General features: G+C 34.4%; 2 protein-coding genes across 2 annotated transcripts; one reads left to right on the plus strand and one right to left on the minus strand.

Annotated features, from left to right (window-relative positions):
* Positions 1-585: 585 nt before the first annotated feature.
* LOC148583554 (uncharacterized) lies at positions 586-2,457 on the minus strand. The gene has a single exon (XM_088510433.1). It carries the CDS (start codon positions 2,455-2,457, stop codon positions 586-588), a length of 1,872 nt encoding a protein of 623 aa, XP_088366559.1.
* Positions 2,458-4,053: 1,596 nt separating this feature from the next.
* Positions 4,054-11,438, plus strand: LOC132174082 (uncharacterized). Its single transcript, XM_088510434.1, is given in 5 exon segments — positions 4,054-4,079; positions 9,763-10,218; positions 10,220-10,507; positions 11,092-11,183; positions 11,284-11,438. Coding segments are annotated over 5 exon segments (1,017 nt in total).
* Positions 11,439-11,672: the final 234 nt, after the last annotated feature.

Consider the following 11,672-nt stretch of genomic DNA (forward strand, 5'->3'; position numbering starts at 1 on the left):
ATGTAAGTCAAATCTTTAGGAGAATGAGTCATGACTCAGCTGGTGATTTATTAGATTTATTGTACTATTTGTTGATGAAATAAAATTCAAAGGGATGTCATAAATACTGATGTGGCAGTTCATTCTTATGGCTAGTTCTGGAACTTTATATTGAGGGAGTTATCTTTTGAAAGAGAAGATGGTCCTGAAAGGATTTTCGAGCACATTATTGAGGTCCTTTTAGAGATTATTCAGTTGGTGTTACTTATTTCTTGCTGCAATTAGAATCCCACGTTGACATAGAGACTGGTTTTAAATTGTCATTGACATATGAACACTATTTTGAAGCAACATTGACAATCAAGAGAACCCTCTTCTTAAACATGCTAAGTGAAAAACATCATTCCCATTAATATCATACATCAACAAACTCCATATATATACATAAGCACAATACACGATAAGTATTGACAAGCTCTTAAATAATTAAAGATATAACCAAACCTCTAAGGAGAGAGATAAAGTTCCATGGTAGCTAGTAAACTTTGAAATCTCCATACCTTGGGTGAGTTTAATTAAGGCTATGTTGCTGGCTTTTTCCAATCATCACTTCAAAACGACTTTGGTAGTTATTTTTTGAATACACGAACCATTAAGGTGGACATTGGATTTGCATTGAGTACATTCTACGGCCAAGCCATCGAAAATCTTACCACAACTATCACATGGAGGGGAGGACTCAATCTTTGAGACAAAAGTGAGAGGGTGCTGGTGCAAATCTTCGTCTTCAATAGTACTTCCGAACTTAATGTATGGATATTTTCCTAAAACGCACTGGGGATGAGCAGGGAAGTCACATTCTGCACAATAATAGAACCAATAATTTGGGTCTCTCTTTTTTTCGCAAATTAGACAATAGTATTCTTCACAATGATCTTCAGCAATGTAGGTAAGGTGGAGGAGATGATCATCATACTTGTGTTTCCTAGCTATGAGCGGAAGAGTTGCACATTCAAGACCCAAGGCGAAATCGCAACTAGTGCATACAAATACAAATTTGTGTACATGAGGTTCCTTGTCAGAAGGGCGATTACAAGCATGACATCTTCTATTAGATTTAACCGGAAGGAAGAGGGAGTGTTGGTGACCTTTATGTTTCAGGGTTTCTGAAATTGAACAACATTGAAGGTCAAGGTCGAAATTACACCCGTCGCATCTATAGGCGAACCCATGGCGGTTATTTCTACAAACTTCACAACTCAACAATCCATTATTGTAAGGTACCTTTGAGACGAGGGTGAGCTGGTGTTGGTGAAGTATGTGTCGCTTCTTTCCTGGTAGCTGAGCACATCTACTGTGGAGAAAGAAGTTGCAGTGCGTACAACTGTAAAACGGGGTGGAGATGAATTCCATACAACCATCACAAAACTTAACATCCGCGAGCTCCTCATTGCCAAGAGTTAAATCATGGTGATGGCTAAAATGCTTTATTTGCGTCGCTCCTTCAACCTCCATAGCATCAGTCACTAAATCAACAGATTTCTTAGGCAAGAACATGATATTTTCACTTTCTTCATTTTCCAAAGCACATTGCAAGTGAGCCACGTAACCACACTCCTGACAATAATAAGCGGCATACTCTGTCTTCACCTTTTGATAGCAAAGTCTACAGAATACATAGCTGTCCAAGTGCTCTTTGACTTGAAGAGAATATGTGATAGCAAGGGAGTGATCATGTCTTGAAATCCAGATGATGTGTGGAAATCGAGCACATTTTCCGTGAATCAAGAGTTGACAAATGCTACATAAGGAGGCTAAGTACTCCTTGGCTTCCTCACCACAAGCGTCACAAGTAAATTGGTTCTTCTTAAAGAAGGAGATGAATGAATGTTGGCAGCCGTCAGCGTTATTAGCTTGCGGGCGGGTGGCGGCACATGTGATATCAAGATTGAAATCGCACTCACTGCAACGGTAGAAGGGGTACCTATAGCAATTTTTACCGCAAACATTACAATATTTTTTATTTGGCTCCACAAGAACAAGGGTGTGGTTTGGGTGGAAGGGGTGTTGTTGTATCTGGGGAGACAGCTCAACGCATGATTTATGGAGGAGTAAATTGCAATTGGAAGTGGAGCATTTGTATCCGGGACCCAGAACTGGCTTCTCGCACCCCAAGCAAAGAACGTCCTCCTTGCCATCACTTTTCACTTCTTCAGTGAAGATCAAGCGATCATGGTGTAAGCTGATGTGAAAAAGAAGGGCTTTGTAATTGGTGGGTGCATTGAGGCATGAAAAATGACAGAAGAGGTTTTGACCCCAGCATTTAAAAGCGGGACCTGCTGATATCGGTTTCTGGCACACCACACAATCAACTTTCTCATCATTTTCCACCTCTCTTACATACACGGGTGCATTCCAATAGACATATCTTAGCAAATCATAGAAGGCCGCCCAATCTATGATCTTGATCCGTGACATCATAGTTAGTTAGGATCCGATCCGACCATCCGACACTTAGACGCTGACAGAATTAATTAAGGAGATGGATGGAAGTGGTTAGTAATGGGATTTGTGTTGTGGAGTACTGGAGGGTGGAGGGAAAATATTGGTGAAGACCGACGAGCAAAGAAATGAATTGTGTTTTTTGTTAATTATGAATGAAGTGGTATATATATATTGTGCCACCTAATTGTGTGTATTGATTTATATATTATGATATATTGTTGCAATATTAATTGCCCCCCCAATTCCATTCCTCTCTCCCAAGCAACTTCTGATCGAGGTCATAAATTAAAGCAAAAGATTTTTCATGGCCCACTCACTCAAGTCCACTATTTTGTGGAAACTAAATTCTAGCTTTTCAATTGAACAAATTAAGAAGAAGCAAAATAAAAGAAATAACTTGTACGTGTACGTGTATGGAGTAACTAACAAATTCTAACTTTTATGTGCGTCTAAACATTATCTTCTAAGGAGGAGAAATGATATTCTAATTTTGATTGCTTCTTTCTTTTCACAATTTTTATTTTTACTTTTAATTAAGTTCTTGTTTTTTTTCTTTTTTTTCTTTTTTTTTTTTAAAAAAATTCTGTTTTATTTTCATTTGATATATATTTTTTAATACACTTGTATACGACTGTCATCCTATGTCGCGGTAAAAATCAGCCATTGTAAATTCTTTTTTATGGGTTTCTTCAACTGAATTTGACATCACATCTACAATTACTAGATCTTATTCTAGAACTACAGACACTTTTTGTATAATTTATTAAAATTTACAAGTTTTTGGAGGAAAAATCTGTGATATAGACGTGTAATTAGCGTTTTTTTTTTTTTTTTTTCTTAGAGTTCTATTCGCTTGATCTCCCTTTGATATGTATTGCTCTTGATCCGTAACAAGGATTATTAAACGTTGGGAAAAGGTTAGAAAAACAAAAAGGAAAAAAAAATTTCAAAGACCAAGAGCATATGAATGGTCTGGATGACCAACGCTTCATTCAAAGGTTATGCTTAGTCTATGCATTCGTATTAATTAGTGAATGAAAGAAAAAATTGGGTTTAGGTGGATGAAAATTAGGGAGAAAATATTTATACCGAGTGAATATGATTCGTTGGGACGATACAACCGTTGAAAAATTGGTGTTAGCCTATAGTTCTGATAACATGAAAGAAAACATAATCAAATGGAAAAATAAAGACAATAGCATAAATAAAGAAAATAGAGACAACAAATTCTAAGTAATTTGGTCTATGACCTATTTTCATAAGATAATACCTAAAGGACTACATCTTTGCTTTTATTCAATTGATGAATTTACAATATAGAGGGTCCCAATCTATAGGAAATTTGAGAGAATTCAAAACGTTATGCAAGATCAAATGAAATTATATTTAAATATATTAAAATCTGTTTTGATTCGACTACAATTAATTACAATCAATGATGAAATCAAATCCGGCAATATATTTTCCACCTCTATTATGTGTATCTCTGCATCAGAAAATATCATTCTTAAAAATAATATCCAAAGTCCAAATATGCGAAGTTAAGATTATTGGGATTTGTGATACAAAATGCGAAAATCTATGGGTGCCAAAAAGTATGTCTGGTTGATGGCAGGTGTTTGGTGGTGTTGCGGAAGGAAATTGGACAAGATTTCTACTTTATCTTTTAACTGTCTCGTTTCTCTTGAGCAGCTCCATGTGAGTAAGTGCTTACCTTCAAATAGAATAATCATAATTAATTTCATTTGTCTACATTTTTTAATTTAAGAAAATAAAAAAAAAAACTTTGAAATAAGACAAAGTCTCGACTTGGCGTTCCGCCGTTCACTCCCACAACACAAGCAAATTGTCTTTTTAAAGATTGTTGTGGTAAGTTATAAGGTATATATTCTGTCATTTCTTTCAAATTTGTGATAGATTTACATTGCCCAAATTTCAATCCTTTAGGCCAAGTAACTTCCCCCAACTAATGAAAAAAGCTAAAGATTTGCATGGCCCATTGAAGTCCATTGTTTTATGTAAAGTTACTTCTTTTCATTTGAAGAAGAAAAATAAAAAGAAAAAGAAAGACATAACTTGTATATAGAGTAAGTAATAAATTACAACTTCTAACTTTTAAGCTAAGGAAACATATATACCATTTGAAAAGGTGAAAGGATATATTCTAATTTTGATTTATTGGTAAGGTATATATTTTGTCACCGCTTTTAGATTTTGGGATAGTAGAGACAAAAACAAAAGACTTGGCATAATTCCAATCCTATGTGCCAAGTAACTTCCTTGGCGAAAAGAACAAAAGATTTGCATGGACCATAAAGTCTATTATTTTGTGCAAAGTAATTACTTCTTTCTAGTTGAAAAAGAAAAGGAAAAAAATAACTTGTAAATGCAGTAATTAAGTAATAGATTCTAACTTCTAATTTACTTTCAATCTATGTACCTATGCATATCTTGTGAGGAGGGAAAAAGATGTTCGAATTTTGTATGCTTATAATTTCTTTTCACAATTCTAAACTTCTCTTTAAAGTTTTATTTTTTATTTTATTCGACTTAAATTTAAAAATAATGATAATAAAAAAAAACGAAATTCTCGATTTTAAGTTCTTTTCTTGGAGTAACAATTGCCGCTTGTTATTTTATTTTATTTTATTTTTGTATGTAACAATGACTTGTTATTGGATGGCCTTGAAATGGGAAATTGGACAAGATTTCTACTTATCTTTACTCGTCTGGCTTCTTCTGAGCAGCTCCTTTTGAGTAAGTACTATTATGGTCACGTCCAAATAAAATAGTTATAAATGATCACTTTTATCTACCTTTTTAATTTTTTTTTTTTTTTAAAAAAAAAAAACCTTTGGAATAAGACCAAGTCTCATGTTCATCTTTCATAGATTTGTGATAAATTTGCATTGCCCCAATTCCAATCCTTTGTGCCAAGTAATTAAATTCCCAGCCGGTGAAAAAAGCTAAAGATTTGCATTGGAAAAATTCCAATCCTTTGTGTCAAGTTACTTCCCAGGTGGGAAAAAAAAAAAAAAAAAAAAAAAGCTAAAGATTTCGTGCAAAGTGTTTGAAGAAGAAAAAGAAAGAAATAACTTGTATATGGAGTAATTCTAACTTCTAACTCCTAAGCTAAGCAAACATATATATCTTGTGAGGAGGTGAAAGTATATTCTACTTTTTATTGCTTATTTCTTTTCTAACTTTTTTTTTTTTTCTTTTAAGTTCTATCTGTTTTCTTCAAATTCCATTTTATTATTAATTTTTTTTTTTTTTAAAAAAAAAAAAAAATCTGTTTTGTTTTTTATTTTATGTGATACAGTGTCGTTTGTTTATTATGAGGGAAATTCGGTTATTGGTTTAAAGTTTGTGAGCCATTTTGATAACTATCGAATTGATTTAAAGTATAGTCGGTGCTTCATGTTTTGTATATATATCCACCGGTACACAAGAAGTTAAATTATAGTGACTTTCACTTGTTTAAAAATTAATAGCTTCTATTTCTTTTCTTGGAGTCACATTATTTGCTATAAACAATATTTTTATTCAATAATGTTCAAGTGTCGGTCTCAATCAATTTTTTTTAATTGATTGGAACCGCCACATTAACAACATATATTGTAAAATAATCATGAGATACAAATGATTATGTCAGCTCTTTTAGATTTTGGGATAGTAGAGGCAAAAGCAAAAGACTTGGCAGAATTCCAATCCTATGTGCCAAGTAACTTCCTTGATGAAAAGAGCAAAAGAATTGCAAGGACCACTAAAGTCTATTATTTTGTGCAAAGTAATTACTTCTTTCTAGTTGGACAAGAAAAGGAAAACAATAACTTGTAAATGCAGTAAGTAATAGATTCTAACTTCTAACTTCTAATTAACTTTCAATCTACGTACATATGCATATCTTGTGAGGAGGGAAAACCGGAAAAGGATGTTCGAATTTTGTTTGCTTATAATTTCTTTTCACAATTATAAACTTCCCTTTTAAGTTCTATTTTTTATTTTATTCAACTTCAATTTAAAAAAAAAAAAAAAAAAAACAAAAATTCTCAGTTTTAAGTTCATTTCTTGGAGTAACAATTGATGCTTGTTATTTTATTTTATTTTACTTTTATGTGTAACAATCAGTGGCGGAGCCAGAATTTCGATTTAGAGGGGCCAAGTTTAAAAATTAAAGTTATACAAAAATTGAATAAAAATATTAAAGAATGTAATTAATGAAATTAATAAATTATTCAATAAATTTTAATTATTGTTTAAAAAATATAAATGTAGCTTCTTCCAAGTTTGTCCCTACTATTAAAAAAGCATGTGACTTTCACATGTTTAAAGGACACATGTCATTATAAAAGATTAGGTTGGAAAAAATTATTCCATCCCAATTTGAAGGAAAACTTTGTCCTTAAAAAAATTAGATGTGTGGTTCATTTGCCTTTATCATGAAAGCTTTGGAGTAATCTTTCTTATAAGTGCCTCATCTCTATGGGAGGATTTGATGCTAATAGATCCCACAAATAATGGATTGGAAAGGGGTTGGATTTTATTTTTGGGGTTGTGCGGAAGAGAAGGCTAGTATTCAAACTCTCGGGTTTGCAAAACCCATATAGTGGATTAGCACTCCAACAATTTGGGCTTAGTTTCAATTAGAACAAGATCCATTGAGATTGTGACACATGTCCGTTATGTCATGTTATGGGACACATCTCAATACCAACAGGTCCAAATCCAACCGAACTTGATCCAAGTCAAATTCTCTAATAAGAAACTTTGATGCTCAAGCGTCAAGCAAATCGTCTTATTCTCATTGGATCCGTTAGAATTGAAATACATGTCTTTGTTCATGTTGTGAGACACATGTCCCAAAACCAATGGGCCAAATTCCAATTAAAATTGGACCCAAGCCAAACCGGAAATAAAATGGAGAGGATCTATTTAATACGAAATTATGTTGTTAATATGTTTTAGGGTTTTTTTTTTTTTTTTTGGAAATTATCTCATGAAATTAAAATTTTAAAATTTATCATGTTTTAAAAGTTTCAAATTTTAAGCAGATAGTTGTTTCTCCTATTAACTGTCGTTTTAAGTAATGATATAAATAAGACTAGAGTCTTTATAGAGTCATTTCAAATGTAATATGTCATTTAAAATTACCAACAGATCAAAATTCAATAATGATCATTTGAAATTCAATGATGATTTTAAATGCCACATCACATTTGAGATGACTTTAGAAGGACCTTAGTCTTACTTATATCATTACTCGTCTCTATCTGCTATTTTAATGATTATAAACGGCTTATATGATTATGTTGAGAGATTAAAGCGGTTATGGAGTTTTTACCAAAAGTATATTCATATACATAATTGAACACAACACAGTAACAACAGATTATTGAAAATACGCAAATGCTCTTATTTAAAAGCAAAATTAATTATGAACAGTTTTCGGTCATGGTCTACAAAGCATATAAATATAAAAGAGAAATGAAATGTTGCATTTTTTTTTTTTTACATCTTTTGTACATCATATGTATGAAAAGAACATTAAGAGAACACTTAGCATTCTCCTTTTTAATCGATCTCATTTTAAGATTAGTATGCCTATTTTTGCGGACTCAATTTGGTCTGGACAAACAGAAAAGATATAAAATTAGCAAAAGAATAATTCAAAACAAACGGACGGTGCCCGTCTGGATGGGACAATAGCCTTCCGGACGGCCACGACACTTAAACGACAAAAACATGAAATAACATATGGGATCGGAATATACTCCAATCTACATCAGAATCCCTTAGAAGTCTCTAGTCTCTTGAGAAAATATAACAAATAATTCTTTTCTTTTCTACTTTCACTCTTTTTCACCTTTCAGTATTAATGAGGCTTGATAGAAAAACGTTGTGTAAATGCTGCCAAACCTTACGGGATATATATATTATGATCAAATCTCCATTTGCTGTTCTAAGAATATAGAGCCATAACTTTCACATTTTCCATTTTCAACTTCTCTGTAATTTCAATAAGGTAGCACCGAACGAGTAATGCTATTTTTCACACCCATTTATTGCCGGTTGATATTGCGTGCATGTTTTAAGTAGTTGATATGAGAAGCCCTTTAATACACGCCACAATAACCGGTATAAAATGTGAAAAGTGTAGCATTACTCTGCTGTAAACATGAGCCAAAAAAGTACTGGGAAAACAAATACCCAAGCTATTAATTTACACCTTAAATTTGCCATCTCCAAGCCCTAATGATATTGTTAATTATCTATTTCACAACTGTTACTAAATTTCAGCACAAGCTATACTATACATGACAATACCATGTACAGGAAATGCAGATATTATAATACCAATTTTCCAATTTAATAAATTAAGGAAATAATGAATTCTTTACATCTTTTGCTTTTACAAAATGAAAAACTTACAGACTGTCAGAGCACCTCCTCGTACCATGCCCCGTGAAGATTGCTCGACACAACTGCCACCACAATCTGCACTTTAGCTGCTTCCAAGCATTTGGCAAGTAGCAAGAATTAATTGAGGTCCATAGCATCCAGTACTTATGACATTAAGAGAAAAATTCCAGCATACTCGATCTTATTAAGAAGTAAAGAAGCATAAAAATACACTTGAAACTGGTACCTGTATCTGCTGTAGAACAGAGTGCAGACCCCTAATCATTATAAGGGCAAATGAGGCATTTCATTTTTCTCCAGATTGAGAAATCTCTTCTACTTCTTTCAGAAAGTTTCTGCAAAGTGAGTAGTGCAAACTCTGTGATAAATTTGCTGTTCTCTTGGGGCTGGGATTTCAATACTCTTCCAATCATTAGGTTGATAATATTAAGGGAAAACTTTATTTTACACCCCTGAATTACCACTCGATTTGATAAGCCCTCTAAACTTCACTTTACACCCTTGAACCTCTGAACTTGCAATTGTAGTAAATTTAAACCATTAAATCTGATTTAGCCGTTAACTTCTAACGGCAATACCTAAAGACCAAAATATTTCTGATTTTCCTCTTTTTTTTTTTTTTATAAAAAAAAAAAAAAAAAAAAAAGGGAAACTTCACTAAGGACTCCCAAACTTCTACCCGTTTTGAAATACCTCCCCTGAACTTCAAAATCTCTCAATTTAGTCTTCTAAACTTTCAATTGCTCTCAATTTGGACTCCTCCATCAAAATCAATCGTTAACTTCAGACGGAACCCTATACACGTGACTTCCACGTGGTTTTTTGCCATTGAACTACCCGTTATACCCTCTGAAGAGATTTCTCAAGCTCGCCGGAACCTTCCTGGAAAAAATGTTGGGCTCTCGAACACGACATCGTCAAATCCCCATCGACATCAACCAAAGCCTTGCACTCTTCTTCCCCTTCTTCGACTCTGTCAGAATCGAGCAATTCCCCGCTTGCAGTCTCCACTCGAAAACCCCGAACCTCTCGAAAGCAGCCCAACCAGAACTACAACAAAGCTACAGCCCTCCTCTCCACGGCCTACCCCAACATCTTCTCCCCCAAACACCTCAAAAAGCCTTGCAAATTCACCGCACAACATGATTCTTTCTTGGTCGAGTCGTCCGAGTTGCTTCTACCCTTTCGGGTCATCAACAGCTCTAGTTTCTTGCTCCACCAACCAATCCAAGAAAAACCCAGTTTCCAAATCCAATCCAAGGTTGCGAATTTTTGTGAAAATCCATGCTAGAGCCCAGGGGAAGTTGATTTCTAAAAAGAAATGGGATTGTGGCGGAGGCCAAAAGAATTCTTGGTATGGGAATCCATTTCCAATGGGATTAGGTTTTGGCGTGAAATTCGAAATGGGTTTTGGGATGAGAAGGGGAGGAGGAGTGAGAGCTTTGAGACATGTTGGTGAGGGTAACTGGTGGAGTTTTCCGATGGTGGATGTCCGCCAAATCTCTCCCAAATTCCACAGGCATTCATCAGATTCCGCAGAGAAGAAGAAAAAGAAGGTCGAAAAGCCGCCGGCCATGGAGTTGAAGAACGAGATTTCACTGTTAGGTTTAATTTGGGATTTTTTCGAAAAAGGTAGTTTGGACATTTAACGTAGTTAGTATGAGGGTATAATGGGTAGTTCAAGTAAAAAAGTCACGTGCAGGTCACATTTTTCGTTTTCCGTTTGAGGTTAACGATTGATTTAGACGGAGGGGTCCAAATTGAGAGCAATTGAAAGTTCGGGGGACTAAATTGAGAGATTTTGAAGTTCATGGGGTATTTCAAAACGAGTAGAAGTTTGGGGGTCCTTAGTGAAGTTTCAAAAAAAAAAAAAAAAACTCTTGGAATTAAGGATAAATTTAGAATTTTGTAAAAAAGTCAGGGGTATAAATGTCATTGTCTCACTTTTAACTTTTAAAATATGACGGATCAAAGGGGTTCAAATTGACTACAATTGAAAGTTCAGGGGTTCAAATTGAGAAGTTTTGAAGTTTTGAGGATTGTCAAATCGCATGATAATTCAGGGGTCTAAGTGAAGTTATCCCTAATATTAACGTTATTGTGTTTTTTATTGACTAACCATCTCAAATTTTCAGTTTGATTTTATTAGTAGCCAGAGCTTTAAATCTTAGTATGTATTTCCAGGACAGGTTCTTACCCTGTTTCTTATGTACAGTTTGTACAGATGATACTAAGTGCTGTCTACATTGTCAGCCCGGTTGACATTATTCCAGAAGGTATGTTGTTGCTGCTTGTACAACTTATTTGTTGAATTCTTGTGGTGGACATGTTTTGGTAACTGAATTAAGGTGATATAATCTATCAACTGTACAACAGGGAATATTGGGAATAGTTGGGCTCTTGGACGATCTCCTGATACTGCTTATCTTCTTCCTGCACGTTGCTGCCATTTATCGGTCAATACTCTATGCCTGTCACGGAGGTTCATGAGCTGTCCTGCTAACATGACAGAGAAGAGAGTGCAACGGTAGAGGTAAAGGAATTCTCCACAGAGAGCAGGATTGTTGGTTTTTCTTTTTTCTCTTTTCCTATTTTAGTGGCCTTCACTAAACCTAGATAGGTTTCCTTTCTTTTTCGCCGTTTCTAGCTTCTTTCTGGTTGTTACCGTTGCAATGCAATGCAGCAATGGCAAAGCTTGCTTCATCCCACACTTCTTGTAATCAAACGTGGATGTTTCTTTGTGCATGGGCAAAACATCATTCGTT

The sequence above is a fragment of the Corylus avellana genome, chromosome 9, assembly GCF_965113065.1.
Source record: "Corylus avellana chromosome 9, dhCorAvel1.hap1.2, whole genome shotgun sequence".
Lineage (NCBI taxonomy): Eukaryota > Viridiplantae > Streptophyta > Magnoliopsida > Fagales > Betulaceae > Corylus > Corylus avellana.